This window comes from Macaca nemestrina, chromosome 17 (assembly GCF_043159975.1).
Source record: "Macaca nemestrina isolate mMacNem1 chromosome 17, mMacNem.hap1, whole genome shotgun sequence".
Lineage (NCBI taxonomy): Eukaryota > Metazoa > Chordata > Mammalia > Primates > Cercopithecidae > Macaca > Macaca nemestrina.
Window position 1 is genome coordinate 90538690 of NC_092141.1, and position 25115 is coordinate 90563804.

At 51.9% G+C, this 25115-nt stretch overlaps 1 protein-coding gene across 1 annotated transcript in view; it reads right to left on the reverse strand.

Annotated features, from left to right (window-relative positions):
• Positions 1 to 1094: 1094 nt before the first annotated feature.
• Positions 1095 to 25115, reverse strand: part of LOC105469299 (NPL4 homolog, ubiquitin recognition factor) — an 86824-nt gene continuing 62803 nt past the window's right edge. The window contains exons 13-17 of the mRNA XM_071081823.1: positions 16342 to 16413; positions 13377 to 13472; positions 11781 to 11897; positions 9543 to 9645; positions 1095 to 3627 (exon numbers count right to left, since the gene is read on the reverse strand). Of these exons, the coding sequence (XP_070937924.1) occupies positions 3470 to 3627; positions 9543 to 9645; positions 11781 to 11897; positions 13377 to 13472; positions 16342 to 16413 (546 nt within the window). The 3' untranslated portion in view covers positions 1095 to 3469. The remainder of the gene's footprint in view (positions 3628 to 9542; positions 9646 to 11780; positions 11898 to 13376; positions 13473 to 16341; positions 16414 to 25115) is intronic.

The following is a 25115-nucleotide window of genomic DNA, read 5'->3' on the forward strand; positions in this document are numbered from 1 at the left end:
GTAGAGACAGGGTTTCACCATGTTGGCCAGAACTCCTGATCTCAGGTGATCCACCCGCCTCGGCCTCCCAGAGTGCTGGGATTACAGGTGTGAGCCACTGTGCCCAGTGTTTATCTTTACATAGAACCAGAGAGGATGAAAGCACCAAGGATTTTCACTGGCTCTCACACAGACTGCCATGACCAGGTACTGGCTCCCTGCATGGCCCAGGCTGCTGCTGCACTTGCGCTTTCTCTGATGCAACCTCCCCGAGCCTCCCCACCTCAGCATTTTTTTTTTTTCAGACAAGGTCTCACCCTGTGGCCCAGGCTAGAGTTGCGATCACAGCTCGCTGCAGCCTCGACCTCCTGGGCCCAAGTGATCCCAGGAGCTGTGGGGAATTGAGTGAACTGTACTGTGTTGAAGGTGCAGGATTGGAGGCCGGATGCTGGGGGCCCACCCTCTCACTGCTGGGGTGCAGAAGCCAGGACCCCTTGGTAACTGCCCTGTGGCCTGCTTCACCCCAAGACCCCCCTTCAGAAAATAGGGTTTTTTTTAGTAACTGCTCAAGTCAGCAATGAGTCACTGGCCAAAGGACAAAGTGGTGCTGAACGGTGGCTGCCAGGGCTCCTACCTGAGGCTCAGAGAGCACTTGTTCTAGACGCTTTCTATTGTCACAGGAAAGACAGCTCAAGCAGCACAGGCGTGTCACCCCCAGGCCTCACTCCTTGCTGCACTTGTGCAGCCTGGGCTTCTTGGGCTTTGTCCTTCACCTGCTGTTTGGTCACATGTACCTGTCCACAAAGCAGTGACTTGGGAGCAGCTGCGGGGCTGACAGGTGGGGCAGATGCAGAAGAGGCACCCAAGGGCGGCCGGGCTGTCAAACACTGATGCACTCTCCTCCTCCTCCTAGATGTTAACACTTCAAGAAATTTATCGAGGAGTCAAGGTTGGGAGGGACTGGCTGGGGAAGTAGAATCCCCATCTTTAAATGGTCCATGCACATACACACGCGTAAGACGGTGATATCTTGGGCACAAGTTATCAAATCCCCACACAGTGAGCAGATGCCAGACAACAGTTGAGTGCGCCGGAAGGACACACTAAGACCAGGCTGTTGCTTCAGGCGCTTTTATTAGGTTCCACTGCAGGGCTGGGGTCAATGTAATGCAAATCCAAGCCCAGTGATGCACACCTGTGAGCCGAAACAGAGCCGAAGCAGGAGCACCTGTGCCCCACGAGCAGCCTGGTTAGAAGAGACCAGGGCCAGGCCCCACCTCCTCTCTGGGCCAGGAGACTGGCAGCCGCTGTGTTCACCTGGGCAGGTGTGCACCCAGTCACCCCCACTGGGTTATGGTGCTGGTAGCATGAGAGGGTGTGTCCACACCAAGGGCAGGTGAAGATGCGGGGTGGGGCTGAGACCTCCCTCCCACAACGGGAGGTAGCTGAGCCTCCCAGGGCCTGAACTCTTATAGCAGGGCTCACCCCCAAGCCTGTATGCTTAGCTCTGACTCTCTTTGGACAATAAAATAAAGTGCATTACTGAACAAAGAGTAACTCAAAACCAGAAGCAGACAAATCGCCAATGTTTTTTCTTTAGCTGAAAGACAAAAGAAAACATGAATGATGTGAATGCCGGAATTTCAGAGTGAGGGAAATGCTGGTGGAGGACAATGGAAACTAGAATAGCATGGCAGATAAGGATGAGCAAGTGGGAGAGGAGGAACTGGCAACGCGGCTGTCTCTAGAAGTCCGTGTTGTCCAGCTCCTGCCCAGTGGTGGGGACGGCCTTGGACTCACAGGGAAGCAATGCAGGAAGCCTTGGCCACCTAGGCTCACAGCTGATCTCAGGACCAGAGACAGCAGAGGACAAAACTTCAGCGTGACAGCTGCTAGGAGGGAGAGCAGACAGCCCACAGTGGCCAAGCTGGGAGTTGCACCCGCAGCAGTCCGCTTCAACCAGGCTCCTCTCCACCCCTCCAGACCCTCCAGGACAGCTCTGCCATACCAGACCTAACCCAACTGGCCCCTGGTCCCAAGAGCAGATGAGCTGCTTGGGCTTTCCACTTGGTGTCCCATGCCAGGCGGACCTGGAGGTGCCAGCCACAGTCCTGACCACTTCAGAAGCCAACAGGCAAGTGTTCTCTGTTCATAGTGCCAAGAATGTGGGAGGGTCACATGGGCTTACCCCCCAAGATGGACACAGAAGTCCAGCAGTCTGTAGCTGGGCCAGCCTCTCCCGTGGGTGCAGAGCAACCCAAATGTGGCCATCATTAAGGCAAAGAAGCATCGAGATGCCCACCACTCCCCAGGTAAGAGCCGTGCCCCGGCCTGGCCACAGACGATCGCAGAGCCCACAGAGCGCACACACACAGGACCCCACCAGGTGCTGTTCCAGATCGCCCAGGCTCCCTCCATTGGTACACTATCAATTGTGCAGTGCCCCAGAGAGGTCCCAGATGGCCCTCACAAGAGGCACAGCCCCTAACACCCTCAGCCAGGCAGTGCAGTGGGATGAAGCAGCGTATTGGGGAGGGCCAGAGCATCAACACCGGCGACCCAGCTCTCCCACCCAGGCCATCGCAGGGCAGCCTCAGGGCAGGCGCCACCACTGCTCCTGCTCAGCCCGCAGTATCTGCAGCTGCTGCAGCTGTGTGGCTTGGTAGAAAAGTCTCAGGCACTGAGGTTTACTTCAAGGGAGAACTGACTGGTACCCCCGTCCACACTCATCACCCTGGACACAACCTCGGGGGCTTCACTAAAGGAGGGAAAGATGTGGAAACTAGTCTCTCTCACTCCCCTTTTGTGCAGTTTTTATCTTAAAAAAAAATAAATAAAAGTCTTCTGGGCAGGAATTACTGATAACTGTTATTATAACCAATGCAGACTTTAAAATCCCACCTGGACATCGGGTGAGAGGAGGAGGGCAGGCAGCAAACCGACCTGCAGACCTGCAGAGGGGAGCTGTGTCCAGGGCCACGGCATCCCCCCCAAACAGCTCCCGGCAGAGGAAAGTGGCCCTCACAGGCAGGGTGTCTGCCACCAAGCAGTCAGACCAGGGGCAACCAAGAGCTCCCAGCCAGAAAAACGCGGGGGGCGGGGAGGCCAAACAAAAAGCATTGAAAGGAAGGAAAAGGCTGGGTGGTGGCAGCATCAGCCCCTCCCTATGCTCCCCAATTGCAGGTGCCGTATAGAGGTGAGAGGTCCTTCCAACACAGTGGGGGGCTTGTCAACAGGATTAGGCATGAGGGGCCGCTCTGCGTTTCCAGTCTGGGACTGCACTCAGCGTGCAGAATACCAGCCGTGGCACCCGCTCTCCAAGGAGGAACGTGCTGAGAAGCTTCAGTGGGTCAGGGAGCCCAGGACAGCCAGCCCTTGTCCCTCCAGGGCTGCCCACTGTGGGGCAGTTATAGGGAACACACTGAGCAACGCTTCTGGCTTCAGGAAGGGCTGGGCTGGGCCCGGTCCTAGCCAGCAGAGGGCAGGCACCCTAGGTCCTGGGGAGGCTGCACATCTCGCAGTGGCCCGTGCCTGGCTGGTTCATGAACGTGCAGTGCTGACAGGCCCACATGGCCGCAGTGGCCGTGTGTGTGGAGCCCCCGACGGCGCCGTACTCGTGGAGACCTGGGAGTTGCACGCCAACTGTGCCTGCAGGGTGGGAGAGAAATGAGCACTCATCGTTTCTGGCCCACCAGAGACCTCCAGAGTGTGGGCACAGGGACAGGGGCAGGCAGCTGAGAGCTCCCCACCCTCCACCTCCCACCCCGTGCTGGTCCTGCCCATGCAGCACTCCCACCACAGACACGTTTTGAAGTCCTTAATGCCCTTGGCTGTGACAGACTCAGAAAAATGCCTCCTGCACCACGGGGATTAACAGGGAGCCTGTGCTTGCTGGTTCCTTTTTGTTGCAGAGGGTGCCTCTCCTTGTGAATAACATAATTCCCTGGGAGATATGCATTTGGGTTATTTCCAGCTTTTTTTTTTTTTTCCCCTGAGATAGGCTCTTACTCTGTCACTCAGGCTGGAGTGCAGTTGCACAATCTCGGCTCACTGCAAACTCTGCCTCCCAGGTTTAAGTGGTTCTCCTGCCTCCGCCTCCCAAGTAGCTGGGACCACAGGCGCAGACCACAATGCCTGGCTAATTTTATCTATTTTTTGGTAGAGCTAGGGTTTCATCATTTTGGCCAAGCTAGTCTCAAACTCCTGACCTCAGGTGATCCGCCCGCCTTGGCCTCCCAAAGTGCTAGGATTACAGGTGTGAGCCACTGTGCCCAGCCTCCAGTTTTGAGCTAATATGAACAAAGTTGCCAGGATCATTCTTATACAATTTCTTTGTGGATCTGTGTTTTTATTTCTCTTGGATAAAAACAAAGAGTGAGGCTGGGTGCAGCGGCTCTTTGTGAGCCAAGATTGTGCCATTGCACTCCAGCCTGGGCAACAACAACAAAAAAAAGGAGATGCAGGAACAGTCACTATGATTAGTCATCAGGGAAATGCAAATTAAAACATGATAAACCATTACACATCCATCAGTGTGGCTGAAATGAAAAAAACCAACCATGTCAAGTGTGAGTGAAGATGTGAAGCCGCTGGAACCCTCCTGGTTCAAGCGATTCTCCTGCCTCAGCCTCCCAAGTAGCTGGGATTACAAGCACGTGCCACCACACCTGGCTAATTTTTGTATTTTTAGTAGAGATGGGGTTTCACCATGTTGGCCTGGCTGGTCTCAAACTCCTGACTTCAAGTGATCCACCAAGTGCAGGGATTACAGGTGTGTGCCACCGCGCCCGGCCTGCATTTCCTATTGTGAAACGTTTCACCCTCTGCCCAGCTTCTTATGCTCTTTCTGTTTGGTTATCAACAGGCAGAATTCTTTTGCTCTTTCTGCATGATTATCAACAAGCAGAGTTCTTTTTAAGTTTCAGATAGAAGTCATGTTGTGTGTATGTATCGCTAATACTGCGTCCCCCATCGGTGCCTTTCCATGTTTCTAACAGTGCCCTCTGGTGAGCACAAGTGTTTTGTTTACGTAACATACATTTATCAATTTACCTTTTTTATGCCCGTGTTTTTCTGTGTGCTACCCCAAGGTCCTGCCTCCTGCCGAAAAGAATCTTTGTGTACTCCAAGGCCCTGAAGAGATTCAACTTAATAATAACTGTTTTATAGTTTTTATTTTTTTAAGACAGGGTATCGCTCTGTCATTCAGGCTGGAGTGGTACAATCATGGCTCACTGTGACCTCGACCTCCCGGACTCATGGGATCCTCCCATTTCAGCCTCCCCAGAAGCTGGGATTACAGGTGTGGACCACTCACCATGCCCAGCTAATTCTTTTGTTTATATATATTTTGTACAGACGGGGCTTCCGTGTTGTGTAGGCTGCTCTCGAACTTCCGGGCTCCAGTGTCCTCCAGCTTTGGCCTCCCAGAGTGTTAGGATGACAGTTGAGACATCGTGCCCAGACTGCTTCATAGTTTTACCTTTTACCATTAGGCCTATGACCCATCCTGAGCTGATCTTTGTGTCTGATGTATACATGTCTGTAATCCCAGCACTTTGGGAGGCCAAGGCGGGTGGATCACCTGAGGTCAGGAGTTCGTGACCAGTCTGACCAATATGGTGAAACCCCATCTCTACTGAAAATATAAAAATTAGCCAGGCATGGTGGCGCACACCTGTAGTCCCAGCTACTTGGGAAGCTGAGGCAGGAGTATCACTTGAACCCAGGCGGTGGAGGTTGTCGTAAGCCGAGATCACGCCACTGCACTGCAGCCTGGCTGACAGGGTAAGATTCCATCTCAAAACAAAACCAAACCACCCATGAGGGCCGGGTGTGGTGGCTCATGCCTATAATCCCAGCACTTTGGGAGGCTGAGGTGGGCGGATCACTTGAGGTCAAGAGTTCGAGACCAGCCTGGCCAACATGGAGAAACCGTCTCCACTAAAACTAAAAAAATTAGCTGGGTGTGGTGGTGGCCACCTGTAATTCCACCTACTTACGAGGCTGAGGCAGGAGAATCGCTTGAACCCGGGAGGTAGAGGCTGCAGTGAGCTGAGATCACGCTACTGCACTCCAGCCTGGGCGACAGAATGAGACTGTCTCAAAACTGTTACACCAGTCAGAACTGCCTATTATAAAAGAGTTGGCTGGACATGGCGGCTTACCCCTGCAATCTCAGCACTGAGGCGGGAGAATCGCTTGAGCCCAAGAGTTCAAGACCAGCCTGGGCAATACAGTGAGACCTCATCTCTACAACAAATTTAAAAAATCAGCCAGGCTGGCCGGGCGCGGTGGCTCAAGCCTGTAATCCCAGCACTTTGGGAGGCCAAGACGGGCGGATCACGAGGTCAGGAGATCGAGACCATCCTGGCTAACACGGTGAAACCCCGTCTCTACTAAAAATACAAAAAACTAGCCGGGCAAGGTGGCGGGCACCTGTAGTCCCAGCTACTCGGGAGGCTGAGGCAGGAGAATGGCACAAACCCGGGAGGCGGAGCTTGCAGTGAGCTGAGATCCGGCCACTGCACTCCAGCCCGGGCTACAGAGCAAGACTCCGTTTCAAAAAAAAAAATAAAAAATAAAAAAATCAGCCAGGCGTGGTGGCACATGCTTGTAGTCCCAGCTGCTCAGAAGGCTGAGGCGGGAGGATTGTTTGAGCCTGGGGAGGTCAAGGCGACACTGACCTCAAGTGCCACTGCACTCCAGCCTGGGCGACAGAGTGAGACTCCATCTCAAACAAAAAAAAAGATGGGGTCTTGCCATGTTGCCCAGGCTGGTCTCAAACTCCTAGGCTCAAGTGATCTTCCTGCCTTGGCTCCCAAAGTGCTGAGATTACAGGTGTGAGCCACCGCGCCCGGCCCTCCTTTTTTTTTTGAGAGCGGGTCTCACTCTGTCACCCAAGCTGAAGTGCAGTGGCACTTGAGGTCAGTCTCACTATCTTAGTTCACTGCAACCTCCGCTTCCCGGGTTCAAGCGATTATCCTACCTCAGCCTCCCAAGTGGCTGGGATTACAGGCGCTCACCACCATGCCCAGCTGATTTTTGTATTTTTAGTAAGAGATGGGGTTTCACCATGTTGGCCAGGATGGTCTCAATCCCTTGACCTCGTGATCCACCTGCCTCAGCCTCCCAAAGTGTTGGGATTACAGGTGTGAGCCACCGCGCCCAGCCAACCCCATCTCTTAAAAAAAAAGAAAAAAAGAAAAATAAAAAAAAAACGTAATCCCAGCACTTTGGGAGACCGAGGCGGGCGGATCACGAGGTCAGGAGATCGAGACCATCCTGGCGAACACGGTGAAACCCCGTCTCTACTAAAAAAAATACAAAAAACTAGCCGGGCGAGGTGGCGGGTGCCTGTAGTCCCAGCTACTCAGGAGGCTGAGGCAGGAGAATGGCGTAAACTTGGGAGGTGGAGCTTGCAGTGAGCTGAGATCCGGCCACTGCACTCCAGCCTGGGCGACAGAGCAAGACTCCGTCTCAAAAAAAAACAAAAACAAAAACAAAACAAAAAAAAACACCATTAGTTGGGTGTAGTGGCTTATGCTAATAGTCCTAGCTACTCAGAAAGCTGAAGCAGGAGGATCGTTTGAGCCCAGGAATTGAAGGCTGCAGTGAGCGATGATCACTCCACTGCACTCCAGCCTGGGCAACAGAGTGAAATCCTGTCTCTAAATGGGAAACAAAAAAGAAAAAAAAAAGACTCTGGTGTCATTGTTAGAATCGCATAAAAGGGTTGGGTGCAGTGACTCCCAGGTATAATCTCAGGGCTTTGGGAGACTGAGGTGTAAGGAATGCTTGAGGCCAGAAAGTTTGAGACCAGTCCGGGCAACACAGTGAGCCCTCATTGATACAAAAAAATTAAAAACTTTTGCAGCCATAAAAAGGAATGAAATCATGTCCTTTGCAGCAATTGGATGCAGTTGAAGGCCATTATCTGAAGCAAATTAATGCAGGAACAGCAAACCAAATACCATGCTTTCATTTATAAGTGGGAGCTAAATGTGGGTACTCATGTGCATAATGATGGCAGTGCCAGGTGTGGTGGCGCACATCTGTAATCCCAGCTACTCGGGAGGCTGAGGGAGGGGAATTGCTTCGAGCCAGGAGGCAGAGGTTGCAGTGAGCCAAGATTGCGCCACTGCACTCCAGCCTGCGAGACAGAGTGAGGCTCCATCTCAAAAACAAGAAAAAAAAAAAAAAGGCTGAAAAACTATTAGGTACTATGTTTAGTACCTGGGTGATGGGATCAATCATACCCAAACCTCAGCATCAGGCAATATACCCAGGTGACGAACCTGCACATGTACCCTGTGAATCTAAAATAAAAGTTAAAATTATTTTTAAGAAACAAACAAAAAACAACAACAAAACCCCAAGAATTAGCTGGGGGTGGTGGTGTGAGCCTGTGGTCCCAGTTACTCAGAAGGCTGAAGCAGAAAGATCACTTGAGCCTGGAGTCTGAGGCTGCAGGGAGCTATGATTGTGCCACTGCACTCCAGCCTGAGCAACAGAGTGAGACTCTGTCTCTACAGAAATAAAAATAATAAAGAATTGTATGAAAAGAAAACCTTGGCTGGGCGTGGTGGCTCACGCCTGTAATCCCAGCAGCACTTTGGGAGGCAGAGGTGGGCAGATCACAAGGTCAGGAGTTTGAGACCAGCCTGGCCAACATGGTGGAACCCTGTCTCTACTAAGAATACAAAAATTAGCCTGGCGTGGTGCCGCCCATAGTCCCAGCTACTCGGGAGGCTGAGGCAGGAGAATCGCTTAAACCCAGGAGGTGGAGGTTGCAGTGAGGCGAGATCATGCCACCGCACTCCAGCCTGGCGACAAGAGCCAAACTCTGTCTCAAAAAAAAAAAAAAGAGAAAATGGTATAAAGGTGTTTGATATGTTATTTTGAAGGCTCTGTTAATAGAGGGATTCTAGTGTTTGTCCAAGGCTGTAGCAGCTGTTGGGCACTTTGGTATTCTCAGCTTGATAGACTCAGGACAGGCACTCAGGCTGCACAGGGCACCACGGTGCTTGAGGAGTCCCTGCAGCAATGCTGCCACAGGTTCTCGCGGGTGGGGAGCTGTTCGGGACTTGGTGGCTGAGGGTCCTGAAGACACGCAATGCCTGTGGTTCATTCTGGAGAGAGCCCGCCAGGAAGAACACGCACGCTGTAGGCTTCTCCTCCTTACAGCTTTAAGCACTAAAGGGAAATTCTCAAGGAGACCAAAAGGTCCTGCGCTTCCACAGAGTTTCTGATTCTCTTAAGACAATGATGCTGAAAGTGCTCCTCGGATGCCTGGAGATTAGTATCTCTGATGTATAGATTTATAAAATTTACAGGGCTGTGCACCTAAGATGCATGGCCTGGACAACATGTATGTTACATCACTGGAAACTGCCACGTGCCTGGCAGGGAGGTCGAGTCTCTAGTCTCATTGCCCACAGCAGCTGCCAGCATGCAGCTGGGGTACAGAATCCAGGGCACGACAGGCAGTGGGGAGCTGTGCAGAGTGGACTGCTCTCCAGCCGCAGCCACGGGGTACCAGGGCAGGGGGTGGGGGTACTCACTGCACAGCTGCTCGATGGTGGCCCACTGCTCAGACCTCTTCCATGTCTGGGCGAGCTCCTCATTTCTGGTCCGCACAGCCTCCAGCAGCAAGCTGATGCTGTCCTACAAGAAGCCAAAAGGAAGGTTCCACTTTGCTGTGCAGCTTCCTGCTGGGACAGGTTTCTTTTTCCCCAACACTAAGACATATTTCCGAGGACATTTAAAAAATCTTGCAGGATATCACTATAAAATGTAAGCTGCCACAACTTACATCTATAAACTCAAGTGCTAAATTGAACTAGAATTTAAATTCTTCCCAAATAGGCCCAAGCAGGCATCTGTGCCTCTGCCGTGCACTGACAGTGCTCAACAGCCCAGACGATAGGAGCTCATGCCTCTCGTCCTGGAGGCTGGGATGGAGGGCGGAACCCTGGCTGTGAGACGTGTCCTCTTCCCTTACATTTCATCCCCCTGCCTCTTTCTCTTCTCCATCGTGTCTGGAAAAAGGCACTCTCAAGGCCGGGCGCGGTGGCTCAAGCCTGTAATCCCAGCACTTTGGGAGGCCGAGACGGGCGGATCACGAGGTCAGGAGATCGAGACCATCCTGGCTAACATGGTGAAACCCCGTCTCTACTAAAAATACAAAAAAACTAGCTGGGCGAGGTGGCGGGCGCCTGTAGTCCCAGCTACTCGGGAGGCTGAGGCAGGAGAATGGCGTAAACCCGGGAGGCGGAGCTTGCAGTGAGCTGAGATCCGGCCACTGCACTCCAGCCTGGGGGACAGAGCGAGACTCCGTCTCAAAAAAAAAAAAAAAAAAAAAAAAAGAAAAAGGCACTCTCTATCCTAGCCTTCCGGGTCAAAGTGCAGGGGATTAATGCATTAAGGATGGGCACGGTGGCTCACGCCTGTAATCCCAACACTGGGAGGCGGAGGCAGACGGATCACGAGGTCAGGAGTTTGAGACCAGCCTGGCAAACACGGTGAAACCCCGTCTCTACTAAAAATACAAAAATTAGACGGGCGTGGTTGCAGGCACCTGTAATCCCAGCTACTCGGGAGGCTGAGGCAGGAGAATCACTTGAACCCGGTAGGCAGAAGTTGCAGTGAGCCAAGATTGTGCCAATGCACTCCGGTCTGGGCAACAAAGCAAGACTCCGTCTTAAAAAAAAAAAAAAAAAAATCATATATGAGAAACGGATAAAGCCTTCAGGAGCTCTCAGTACCTCCAGAGAATGTCTTCCAACAGATGACTGCAAAAATAGTGCAGTATACTAGCAAGGTGGCTCTGGTGCAGAGGAGCCTCACCTTTCACCACCTGTCCAGACAGATGGGCAGCAGCTGAACCTGAGAGCAGGAGGTGCAGCTCCCTGGGCTGACTAGGGAAGGCACAGGCAGGCAAGAGGCACACGGTGCCTGATGTCAAATACCCGAGTGAGTGGTTTTGAGACAAAATACAGACACAAAATAAACTAGCAGGATACAAGAACAGCTATAGGCTTCCTGACAGAGAAAGGTTGGGGGAGGAGGAGCCTCTCCATTCTGTCTCCTTCAGGGAAAGGTCCTGAGTCAGTGGCGGAGCAGCTCAGAAAGAATTTGCTCCTTTCTCTTTGGCATTTCCTGTCGGCTTGAATAGCGAAGAAAAAGCCAAAGTTGGACCCCCACACATGGCACATGCAAGAACCTCCTGGGAGCTGCTGCCCACTGCCCTCCGACTACCCAGAGCAGCCGCTTCTGCAAAGCACTCGCCCTCTTCTCCCCCAACAGTGCCTCTTAAAAATGCCAACTGTGCAGCTGTGAGCGTGGGGTCTGGAAGCTGGCCAAGCCTTCTGGGCCAAGGCAATAAAACCAGAGTTGATTCGGGAGGAGGGGAGATATGAGTAAAAAGCAGAGGCTGTGACTCTGAAACTGTTAGAACAGGAATTTTTTAAACTGTCTAACTCTAACGCTGGAGGCAGAGCTAAATCACCTCTGCCTGCCATCCAATTGTAACAGATGAAATCGTACTTCCTCACAGAGGTGCAGACACTCAATGAAAATGCTAAAGGTGAAAAAATTCATCTTTCTAACAACAAGCTTCTTGTGAAAAGCTGCTGCCTACACTCTGCCCACAGGACAAATGAGGGGGACAACATGTGACCCCAAGCTTTGACCCAGTTTCCCAGTCACGCTCTGGTCTGTGAGGAAAGAAAGCAAGACACAGGCATCTCCTGGCGGGCAAAGCCCACTTGCTCAGGCAGACACCACACTTGGGCACGCACCTGCAGAGGCATAACTTCATTGGTGACCAGGAACAGCAGGAGGTGGAAATCTGAGATGGTATCCAAGAACACGGATGAGGTATTCTGGGACAAATAGGTGGCCAAGCTATGGAAGTCCTAGAGGGACAGGAATAAACATGAATGTTCCACACAGTCCCCCAGTGCCAGACCCCGAAACAGAGCCGTTTCCTACTAAGATGCAACTCAATACACTGAATGCTGAGAGGCACCTCTCCCTCTGCCTCTGCAACCACAAACAGGGTCCAAGAAAGAGGAGCAGGCAGCTGCAAAGCAAGCTCTTGCCCTCTTCTCCCAAGAAGATGCTCTCAGCACACCTGACTACCCAGATGTGCAAGAAGACACACTTCTAAAGCTGACTCAGACTGGCCAGGTACGGAGGCTAACGCTGTAATTCCAGCACTTTGGGAGGCAGAGGCAGGCAGGTGGTCAGGAGTTCAAGACCAGCCTGGCCAACATGGTGAAACCCCGTCTCTACTAAAAATATAAAAAAAAATTAGCCAGGCTTGGTGGTGTGTGCCTATAATCCCAGCTACTTGGGAGACTGAAGCAGAAGAATCGCTTGAACCTGGGAGGTGGAGGTTGTAGTGATCCAAGATCGCACCACTGCACTCTAGCCTGGGTGATAGAGTGAGACTCTGTCTCAAAAAGAAGAAGAAGAAAAAAAAAAGGTGACTCAGACAGAGACACAGTCAAACAGAGGGCAATGCACGCTGGCCCCCAGGTGAAGAGTGGGCTGTGGGAGGGGCCTGGGGCCCCCTTCAGGGCAGGGAGATGCGTCTGGCTTTTCCTGTCGAACTGTATTCTCCATATAGGGTGGCAAGAGGGAGGAATGTGCAGGGCAGCCGTGATGCAGCGCAGACATCTTCAGCAGAACCACACACAGAGCTTCAAGAGCGCACCCTAATAATCGGCTTTGCGCCTCTACGAGCACCCCAAGTTCCCTGGGCGGATGGGCACTGAGGGGACCAAAGCACAGAAGCTTTGTCAGCCACTGAAGAAAACCTCATTATAGACATTCTTTGACCACCTTCGGAAATGTCTGTTAGCAAGTTATGATTTAAGAACAATCATGTGTACGTAGCCTGTCTACACAGTATGCAGAAGGCATGACAGCAAATCGGACCTAGCCTGATCTGCCGGTGACAGCAGAGGCCAACACGTGAGCCACGCTAAACAGCAGATCAACACTACACATGGGAAAGCCGAGGCCAGGACAAGGCGCGACACAGTCCCAAGGTGCCTGAGCAGGTGACCAGGCAAGGGCCAGGCCAAACCAACAGTGACGAGGCTGCTGGCAGAAGACACAAAGTGACACATTTGGGAAAATTACGAGGTCCACTGAGGATGGGACCAGTCTGAGGACGTCAGGGGCTTAGCCTTTGTGGCTGTCCATCACCCAGCCACAGGAAGGGCGTCCACCTGACCAACAGTGCCCCACAGCAGGCCCCAGATGACCTGTCACGAGAATGCATCGGGAGCGTTTGAAAGCTTGATGTTTTCTGGAAAAACAATACTGACACTAGATAAGCAATCAGCAGTTACCTTAAATTATGTTTCTAAAGACAAAGAGCTCACCTGTGTCTCACCCAATACATCCCGGTTTTCAATAGGAAATGGATTTTGCGAAATAGAAAAAGTGTAAACTGGATCCTTGGGGAAAGTTGTTGTGATCTAATGAAGAAAAACATAAACCCATGATAAATGAGGCTGAAAATGGTGTGGCCAACTCCTAGCCAGCCCAAAGCATCTCCCAGAGCCCGAGTCAACGACTCCTAGCAATTCTGAGAGAGTTCTACAAGCTCTCCGTCGAAGGGAACCGACATCTCTAAACAAACACTTCGAAACTCTGCCATGTTGGAGGCAAGCTACACCATATCCGGGCAGCCTCTGGCCTGTGCACTGGCCTCGACATCCTACAAAAAGGGCACTGGGACTCCCCCCGCGGCACAGCTTCCCTTCACGCAGGTTCTCTCCCTCTGCTATGGAGGAACTAAAGGCAGGTTTGACCCCTTGTCCAGGTGACAAGAAGGGAATGGAAGGGGCCAGGAGGCTGTCGGGAGCTGACTTTGCTGAAGAGAAGTTCGTGTCCCTGGATTTGGAGGGCACATGAGGAAATCAGCCAGCCAAGAAACAAAGCACCCTCCAGCAGCTTGCTAAGCCCCTTCTGAATGCTGGGGGCCACTCCATGGAGCTGTGGGCTTTTCCAGGCAGGGGTGAATATAAGGCCCTTGAGGAACACACGGCTCAGCTCTTCTCTCTCCCTCACAGCTGATACCCAAAGGCCAGCTAAGTACTTCAGGGGCTCAGACAGGCCTTAATGACAACAGAGGGCATTTTGTACCTAACATATAATCAATAGAAGCTACACGGACAGTGGTTAAATGTGCAAGAATATCAATAGAAATACAACTTTCATTCTTCGTGAAGCACCCGAGCTGAGTTGATGCTGCTTTTCTCTGCAACAGAACAGCAGCAGCCGAGTCACACCTCTTCCAGATTTCGGGGAACTATTCTGGTTCCTTTGGGACTGTTTCTAAAGAATGAGTGCGGTTCTGGTCTGTTTTCTGCATCAGCAAAGGCAGTGAGTTGTTGTTGAGCTGGCTGGCCCGGGATTTGCTGTGCCAGCACGAGCCGCTCTGGAAGGACAGCTGAGCATCTCTGGCAGCATCTCTGAGCTGGCCCTTCATGGGCAAGCGGTGGGGCGGGGCATGAAGACTCGGGCCGCAGTGCCACATGTCAGCTACATGGCCTCGTCAGTTAGGGATCCTGGGCCTCACTTTACTCTTCCTCGAGATGAAGATGATCAGAGTACTCGCCTCCTGGGTGCCCAGCACGGGGCTGGTACACATAGTGTTGGTACACACAGTGCCGGGTACCAGGTGAAGACAGGGGAGGTGCTGACCTCCTGCAGAGACAAAAGCCTGGCCTACTCAGGCGTCTCCTTTGGGAAGGCCTAGAAATGGGGAGGGCGGCACCCCCAGAACACGTGCTAGTGAGCGAGCTAGTGGGACCACCGGGGTCTTGCTGGCCTTGTAACTGGCCCTTGGAGGGTAACAGAACCGAAGTCCACACAGCCCATCCCAGATGTCCCAGGCAGGGCATCAGTTCCCATCTTACACACTGAAGCCATTTCCCTACCCTACCCATTGTCTATCAGCCAGATGATGCCCCCAGAACCCACAAAGAAGCCCCAGGAACACTGGCTGGTGCCTTTTCCTGCCTGCCCAGCCATCCCATCCCAAGGTTTAAGAACCCTGACCCAGGCCAGTGCCTGTGACCCAGGGCTGGGCATGGAGCTTGACACACCTCTCTGGGCACCTGCTCTCAAGGACTCCTCATGCCTCACTTCCACAGGGTCAAGGAGTTTGGGCATCACAGAGCAAAATGCTCTCCCAAAAACAAGAACTTCTGAAAAACTGCACTAAGGCAAAAAGTTAACTTCCTTTATAAAAGAAGAGGAAACGAGTGGGGAGGCCGCTCGGGGTAGAAGACCTGAGAAAGCTGGTTTTAAATCATGCCGGCTCCTCCTGGGTGTATGCTCCATCAATCTGTTTTCATCTTAATTACACCCCAGGTAGTCTAAAAACCAGAGGCCTCCACGGCCTACGTAATAAATATGTTCTCGGGAGCTGTCAGTTGGAATGGTGCATCGATGGGCTTGGCTCGTGGGGACCTGCTGCTCCGAATGCAATGATATTTTACTGCCTGAATCACATGCCCATTCGAGCTCAAATGCAGCCTGAATAGATCCTGGCACGGCAGCAGCATAGCAAATGAGCTGCCTCCCGTCCACTCCGGACAGAGCTCTGGTGGGGCTGATGCAGACTCATCTTGCCATCCTTGCTGCCCTGTGGCCAATGGCACAGCCGTATCTCCATGACCATAAAATGCCTCCAGAGAGGAGCTGAGACACTGGGAAGATGTGGAAGAGCCAGGGGCATTTGTGGCTCCTGGAATTCCACCCAGTAAACCACGCTGATCCCTCACTCAAGAACACTGAGTCACAGGTGCGTCCCCTGGGGCCCACTCTGGACGAAGTGGCCCGGACGCACTGTGGGCTGTGGCAGCTGTGCTGGGGCCAGGGCAGCACCTGCACGTGCAGGACAGCTGACAGCCACACACCAAGCACGGCACATCTGGACGAGACTGCTTGATGCTCCGGTGACTGGAGACCCAAGCAATGGCGGTTCGCTGCCTTCCAGAGGCTCCCTAGCCTGGGGTCGGTGGTCCTTTGTACTTTAGTATGGGGACAGTTAACCCCTAGGCTAATGTCAAGGAAATAAAAACCTGAAACTACAACAAAAAGCCATTAAAGCTGTGAGCACTTCAGCAACACCGCACGCTCAGTGACTCTACAGCAACACCGCACGCTCAGTGACTCTACAACCACTCCTGGGTGCCTGTTATGGGGTGGGCACAGCACAAGGCAGAGGGTGCCTTAAATTGCAGCCTCCTCCCTTGAGCAGCCACCACCCAGCAGTCCCACCTCCAAGGCGCCTGGTGGGTCTGTCTGCCCAGGCTGTGCATGGGGGGCACTTACATCTATGATGAGATACTCCACAGGTAAGGGCCGGGCCAGCTGGGTGATCTCGTTGCCAAACTTGTCTACGTCCTGCAATAGTCAGAGGGGAACAGCAGTGAGCAAAGGCGATCAGTGGTGATGATTTTCCTTTCGCATGCTTGTCTCACCCTTTATTTTTATTTATTTATTTTTTGAGACAGAGTCTTGCTCCGTCTCCCAGGCTGGAGTGCAGTGGCGCAATCTCTACTCACTGCAAGCTCTGCCTCCCAGGTTCACACCATTCTCCTGCCTCAGACTCCCAAGTAGCTGGGACTACAGGTGCCTGCCACCACACCCGGCTAATTTTGTTTGTATTTTTTAGTAGAGACGGGGTTTCACCGTGTTTGCCAGGATGGTCTCAATCTCCTGAACTCGTGATCTGCCCGCCTCAGCCTCCCAAAGTGCTGGGATTACAGGTCTAAGTCACCGCGCCCAGCCTTCACTTTTTAAATTACTACAAATCTTATTGAAGTGTATGGATAGCACAAAGGAAAACATGCGTATTTTTGCAGTGAAACCACCTTCCACCATTTCTTGGGGCTCCTTATTATTATTATTATTATTATTATTTTTTTTTTTTTTTTTTTTGAGACGGAGTCTCACGCTGTTGCCCAGGCTGGAGTGCAGTGGCGCGATCTCGGCTCACTGCAAGCTCCGCCTCCCGGGTTCCCGCCATTCTCCTGCCTCAGCCTCCTGAGTAGCTGGGACTACAGGCGCCCGCCACCGCGCCCGGCTAATTTTTTGTATTTTTAGTAGAGACGGGGTTTCACTGTGGTCTCGATCTCCTGACCTTGTGATCCGCCCGCCTCGGCCTCCCAAAGTGCTGGGATTACAGGCTTGAGCCACCGCGCCCGGCAGGGGCTCCTTATTATAACCACAGCCTGAGAAAGCGGTCAAGCTCTCGGGCACTAGGACTCCCCACCGGGAGAGCACATCAAATGCCTCCCCTCCACCCACGGTGCTTGGCCTGGCACTCAGGTGCGATCTGCGACAGGCAGAAGGGTCCGTGTTCCCCTCAGGCTGGACCCGTGCCCTGTCCATCCTCCAAAAGCACATGAAGCCTCACAGTCTGAATGCTAATTCTTAGAATCTCGCTCACACCTCTGAAAACCTGACTTTCCAGAAACCGAGTACTTGGACATGAACAGAGTAAAGGCATGCACAAATGAGCGCACACACACACAAAGACACGGGAGCCCCACACCAATCTGTCAAAGTCTCAACTTGTTTTGCTTTGTCAGATGCACGGAACATAAAGTTTAATTATGGGGAAAAACGGCCAGCATATGTTCATTAATCATAAAATGACAATTAGATCTGATTTATGTCAAACATGCTGAGTTCAAACAGAGCTCCAGACATAAATTCATAAGAACCAAAGCTTTTCATTAAAGATTCTGCAAGAGGGGGTCATATTTTCTATCTAAATCATCACTTAACATTATATAAATCATTCATTAAGTCATACGTAAATTATACATCCATAATTTCCAATTATAGGGCCTTACATAAAAGTTTACGTTTATTGGAGCTCTCAGACCCGAAATGATTGCCAAGCAAATCTCCCTGAGGTGTGCAGGGTTGACGGGAGGCCACCCCTAGCACAACCACACCTTCCTGGGGACGTCAGGGAGCCCTGCTGTCTTCTGAGACACTCATCACAAGCTGTTCCCAAGTCAAACCAAGTCCATTATCCTAATGAGAAGCCCCAGGCCCCATGTGGCCCTTGGCCCTGCTCCTTGCTTGAAAATCAAGTTTCTGGCTGGTCTGAAGGTGGTGATGAGTTATCTGTTGATTGTTCACAGTCAGTGACATATCCAACTCCTTGTTCTACTCTCTCCCCCTTTCTCACTACTGTACTTGACTAGTCTTAAAAAATAATAAAAATTTTTTAAATTCAATGTCTGGCCTGAAATGTATCTCAGTCTCCATACCCTCACACCTTTTCTCTACTCACAGCTAGAGAGCGGCCAACAAGAACTTGCCTCTACCCTCCCAGAGAAAAATGGTCCAAATATATCCAACCAATCTTTCCAGGAGGGCAGGAGAACGAACCTGTACTCTATTTCCATTTCACGTATTGCTCCCCGCCCCATCAGAGGCTACGTTCCTGCAAATACACAGTTCTGCTCTGTTTGCCTTCCTTGGACACTGAAATGACTTTCCACTGACGTGGGTGAGGGTTGTGTGTCCTCCTTCCACGTGACGAGTGGCTGCCACGGTAAGGACAGCTTCCACATTCCGGGCTCTGCTGGCTGTGATGGGGACACTAAAGACACGGGGACTACTGCTTGAGTCCTGGGGCCTCAAAAGAGGTGGTTTTTCAATGGAGATTTGGTAGGAGGCAAAAATCAAATCCAATCAAACTAAATCACCATTTCCAAAAATACACGCTTGCCCCTACAAGAAATAACCTGCAACAACTCACACATAATTAGCCCATCTGGAATTCATCTTCAAATCTAATTAAGCTCTAATATGCAGAAACATTTTTCCAGCACCTGTTCACTTTAATCTCCCCCTCTAGGGATTTTTCTTGTTAAATGCCCCTCTCTCTTTTTTGTGTCATGCTATTCTCTTTCAAACTTAACTATCCAACTGTACCTTTTCCAGTCCCCAAGAAAATAAAGGTGTTGTATCCCCCTTTCCTCCCTGGGGAAACAGGTAACTTCTACCTCTCCCCCAGGCCTTCACTCAGATGTTTTCACCAGCCAATCCCTAGGCCTACACACCATTTTAAAAGGCAATTACTTTTTATGGGCCTCAGCAAATGTCAGTTGGAATGTGCTGGGAGGAGGATGTCTTAATTCTAAGTTTGGCAGCCGTCAAAGTGTCAGCAGCTTTATCTCCACCTGGAGTGAGGCACCAGGAGGTCAGAGGTTGTGGCCCCAGCGCCTCACCACCCGCCAGAGGCCACTTCTGGAAGTACTAGCGCCAAGGTCTTGACACCAAGAGAAATCCAGGAATCGATGTCTTTGTTAGCTCAAAAGCATTGGGGATGCCCGGGGTACGATGGCTCATGCCTGTAATCCCAGGGCTTTCAGAGGCCCAGGTGGGCGGATGGCTTGAGGTCAGGAGATTGAGACGAGACTGGACAACATGGCGAAACTCCGTCTCTACCAAAAACACAAAAACGAGCTCGGTGTGGTGGCGCACTCCTATAATCCCAGCTACTCAGGAAGCTGAGGCAGGAGAATGGCGTGAACCCGGGAGGTGGAGCTTGCAGTGAGCTGAGATTGCGGCACTGCACTCCAGCCTGGGCCACAGAGCGAGACTGTCTCAAAAAAAAAAAAAAGAAAAGAAAAAAGAAAACGAGTGTCTGAAAGCTTTGTTTTTCTGAGATATCCTGTGGCGGCTCAGATCCTGCTATCATTTGTGCCTCTTCTTGCCAGTTCTTAGAAAAGCAACACATTCAGGATTTCATTTACCTTTTCCTTTTTTTTTTTTTTTGAGACGGAGTCTCGCTCTGTCGCCCAGGCTGGAGTGCAGTGGCCGGATCTCGGCTCACTGCAAGCTCTGCTTCCCGGGTTCACGCCATTCTCCTGCCTCAGCCTCCCGAGTAGCTGCGACTACAGGCGCCCGCCACCTCGCCCGGCTAGTTTTTTTTTGTATTTTTTAGTAGAGACGGGGTTTCACCGGGTTAGCTAGGATGGTCTCGATCTCCTGACTTCATGATCCACCCGCCTCGGCCTCCCAAAGTGCTGGGATTACAGGCGTGAGCCACCACGCCTGGCTGACACTCGGTTTCTTAAAAGCACCACTGCTTAGAAAACAGTCCAGTCCATGTGCAACAACACAGCACCTGTCAGCTGCACACAGAACCGGCAGCTGGTATTTCTCGGGCCAGCTGTGTGCACAGAACTACTTGGTTCTCACAACCACACCAGTCACAGGCACTACTGCTATCCCTGACACACAGCAAGACAGGAAGGGTTACAAAGATGAATGAACCTCCTAAAGCGATTGGCGAGGACAGTTGGACAGCTGTGTAGATACTGGCCCCCCACACCATGTGCACAGGCTCCCCACCTCCCAAGTCAGTGCTGGTGCTGCAGGGCCAGGGCACACGCAGACCTCCCTCCTGCCTTTGGGGAACCTTGAAGTTGAGGCTCGGACCCCAACAGTGGTCTCACACTGAGTAAGACTCTCTCCACCTCCACTGCAAGGGAAGATGCAAAATTTTCTCTTAGACTGGGAATATACTATAAGAAGTGATTCAGCATCTCTTCTCTTGGCAGTTTCTTAATTGATAAACTGTCCTGAAAAATGCTGGAAGCAAACACAGTCTCCTATGGGTGAAAACGCTTATTTTAAAAAGCTGTGTGCTGCTGGGTCTTGTCCCAACAAATACAAAAGTGAGTTACGGGGCTATAGCGAACAGAGCGGTTTGGTAACAACAAGGAGTACATTGCAGGTAAGTGGTAGAGGACGATGCCCAGAAGTAAGACACGAGGAGACACAGATACCTTGGTTTACAACAAACAGTGGGACTAGGTCAACCAGGCGAACATCTGGAGAAGCACAAAGCTAGATACCTACCTCTACCAATATCATGCATAAATGGATTAAGGATCTCAAAGTAAAAATAAATCCTAAAAGCACGGAAAGAGTATGTAGGCAGATGCATAGTTCTGGGGTAAAGAATTACAGTTGGCTGGGGATGGGTGTGGTGGCTCACACCTGTAATCTCAGCATTTTGGGAGGCTGAGACGGGCGGATCACAATGTCAGGAGATTAAGACCATCCTGGCTAACACAGTGAAGCCCCGTCTCTACTAAAACTACAAAAAAATTAGCCGGGCATGGTGGTGGGCGCCTGTAGTCCCAGTTACTCGGGAGGCTGAGGCAGGAGAATGGCATGAACCCTGGAGGTGGAGCTTGCAGTGAGCGGAGATCACGCCATTGCACTCCAGCCTGGGCGACAGAGCGAGACTCCCTCTCAAAAAAAAAAAAAAAAAAAAAAAGAATTACAGTTGGCCGTTGCACAACACAGGTTTGAACTGAGCAGGTCCACCTATAGGCAGACTTTTTTCAACCGAACACAGATTGAAAACACAGCATTCAAGGGCTGGCAACTCCTGTATGCAGAGATCCAGCTTCACACACAAGCAGCCTGGAAGGGCCCACTTTGGGGCGTGAGTACAAGTGGACTCAGGTGTATATGGAGGTCCTGGAACCGATCCTCTGTGTCAACTGAGGGATAGCTGTACTTCCAAAGTTCGACGACAAGGCAGAAATTACAAGAAAAAGAGTTAAGGTATCTTTGAAATCAGAAAATACTTCAGCTTCTTTGTATAAAAGACAAAGAATGAAAACCTGGTTTGTTGGCCAGGCGCGGTGGCTAAAGCCCTTTGGGAGGCTGAGACGGGCAGATCACGAGGTCAGGAGATCGAGACCATCCTGGCTAACACGGTGAAACCCCGTCTCTACTAAAAAATACAAAAAACTAGCCGGGCGAGGTGGCGGGCGGCTGTAGTCCCAGCTACTCGGGAGGCTGAGGCAGGAGAATGGCGTAAACCCAGGAGGAGGAGCTTGCAGTGAGCGGAGATCTGGCCACTGCACTCCAGCCTGGGCGACAGAGCGACACCCCGTCTCAAAAAACAAAACAAAACAAAACAAAACAAAAAAAACCCTGGTTTGCAACATATGACAAAGGGTTAATATACAAAGACCTCACGAATGAATGCCAAAAATGATGAATCACCTTATAAATACCTAAGCACACAAAGAGGCGACTCACAAAGAAAACAGTCAGTCAACACAGGAGACTCCCTGTGGCCAAAGCAGCACAGAGAGAGGGGTCCTGGGCCTGCTTGGTTCTCGCCAGCGTCACAGGCACGAGGGCCAGGCTGGTCTGCAGCACCACCCACAAGTGTCCACCCTGACACCTTCCCAGAGGAAATGTGGGAGGACACACAGACCCTTCGAGTACACAGTAAGATTCGGCAACAAAATCCTAGTTCTGGGAATTCATCCCAAGCAATTTAAAGCATGCACTAAGAATGAGTTACAGGGTCCACCAAGTGCTGTTCACAGCACCAGATGCTAACAAGCCCCATGGCCTGCTGAGTAAGCAATGCCTGGCCACAGCAAGGGGCAGTGGCTTCCTCCGAGATGCCCTCTGGCCCCTCCACAGCCAGCTCCTTGAAGGAACGCTGTCCTTCTTGCTGCTTCTATGCCCCCTCGACCCCCCACGGCACTCTGACCTGCCCCCCCACGGCACTCTGACCTGCCCCACCCCAGCACTGTGTGGTCCTCGCCAGACTGCCTGTCCGCACAGCTCTCCAGGTGGGGGACCCCAGCACTGTCCCTTGGCACCAGGACATCACCCTCCCACCTCTCCCAGACCCTTCTCCTTGACCTCTTTAGAGCAGCAATCCTTGGAGTTGCTCAACACCCTCTTCTTTTCTCCCACTGAACCACAGCTTGGCTCATCTACTCCAGGTTAGCTCAACGCCCTCTTCTTTTTTTTTTTTTTTTTGAGACGGAGTCTCGCTCTGTCGCCCAGGCTGGAGTGCAGTGGCCAGATCTCAGCTCACTGCAAGCTCCGCCTCCCGGGTTTACGCCATTCTCCTGCCTCAGCCTCCCGAGTAGCTGGGACTACAGGCGCCCGCCACCTCGCCCGGCTAGTTTTTTGTATTTTTTAGTAGAGACGGGGTTTCACCGGGTTAGCCAGGATGGTCTCGATCTCCTGACCTCGTGATCCGCCCGTCTCGGCCTCCCAAAGTGCTGGGATTACAGGCTTGAGCCACCGCACCTGGCCTTTTTTTTTTTTTTTTTGAGACAGAGTCTCACTATGTCGCCCAGGCTGGAGTGCAGTGGTGCGATCTCGGCTCACTGCAAGCTCCGTCTCCCGGATTCACGCCATTCTCCTGCCTCAGCCTCCCGAGTAGCTGGGACTACAGGCGCCCACCACCACGCCCAGCTAATTTTTTGTATTTTTAGTAGAGACGGGGTTTCACCGTGTTAGCCAGGGTGGTCTCGATCTCCTGACCTCCTGATCCACCCGCCTCGGCCTCCCAAAGTGCTGGGATTACAGGCGTGAGCCACCGCGCCCGGCCAACGCCCTCTTCTCTTCTCCCTCTGAACCACGGCTTGGCTCGTCTACTTCTGGGTTAATTTAGGCTTTCTCCGCAGATAGTCTGAAAAGGACATTATTGGCTGTATCTCTTGCCTGAGCTTCCAGACCTGAGTCCTGGCAAATGTCTGTCCTGCTACATCTTCAAACTCCGCATGTTGGCACCTGGACTCACCATCCTCTCCCACAGACCCATGGCTCTACTCTGGCACCAGTGGCAACCCTACTCCCCCAAACCAGGAACTTGGCTTGAGACTGTGCTCCTCTCTGCATGCCTGCCAGGCCTCCGAAGCTCTCAGTCCCAACACACCGTCCTCATCCCCAAGGCCACAGGGAATTGACATGTGGCCTGGATTACCAACATCACCAGCTTCTCACTGGGCTCCCCAACCCCAACCCGTTCCCCCCACTGCAGCGCAGGATGGGTCTTCTACAGTGGGGACCTCCCCTGCCCACCCCATCCGGCTGTCAGCACCTGTCCACTGCCTCTCCTACCTGGATTTCAGCCCCACTCACTCCTCTAACCTTGCTGCCTTCTCCTGACTCAGGCTACTGGCATCCAATGCCTGGACTGTTCAAAAGCTTCCCGCCTCCAGACTACCCCTCCTGACACCTCCAGTAGGAACATTCCAGAACCCACTTTCCGTATCTCTTTCCATGGCCTCCCACTGTCCACCACAGGTCACTCCAGCTAGACTGGCCCCCCAGGTACATGCTGTGCTCTCCAGGTACATGGCTTCAGCAGATTCCACTCCACCTGGCTTCCTCTCACACACTCCAGTCTCAGTGCTGTGAATGGCCACCTCGGCGGGCCCTGTTTCCCAACAAGACACCTCCACAGAGTCTGCAAGAAGAGGGACCAGGAGGGACCTGCTCACCATGGAGCCCCAGGTCCGAGGCCTAACACCTGATCCACGGGACGCGCTCAGCAGATGAATGGTGTGACTGGTCCGTTTTCTCACTGCTATAATGAACTGCCCAAGACTGGGTAATTTATAAGAGGTTTAATTGACTCATAGTTCAGCATGGCTGGGGAGGCCTCAGGAAACTTACAATCGTGGCAGGAGGGGAAGGGGAAGCAAGGCACCTTCTTCACAAGGCGGCAGGAAGGAGAAGTGCCGGGCAAAGCGGGAAGAGCCCCTTATAAATCCAACATATCTTGTGAGAATGCACTCACTATCATCAAGAACACGATGGGGGAACCACCCCTATGATTCAATCATCTCCACCTCATCTCTCCTTGACACCTGGGGATTACAAGTCAAGATGAGGTTTGGGTGCAGACACAAAGCCTATCCATATCACAAAGGGTGCTAGAGGCGTCCATTTTCTTCTTACCAATCTACAATATTTAATTTTTTCATAATAAACATACATTTCATTTCATATTTAAAATGTTCCATCTTTATTTATTTAGAGACAGGGTCTCAACATGTTGCCCAGGCTGGAGTATAGTGGTGCAATCAAAGCTCACTGCAGCCTCGAACTCCTGGGCTCAAGCAATCCTCCTGCCTCAGCCTCCTGAGTAGCTGGGGCCACAGGTGCACACAGCATAGACTGCATACATTACTGTTTAGTGTGGTCGCTCACACCTGTAATTCTAGCACTTTGGGAGCCAAGGCAGGTAGATTACTTGAGGTCAAGAGTTTGAGACCAGCCTGGCCAACATGGCAAAA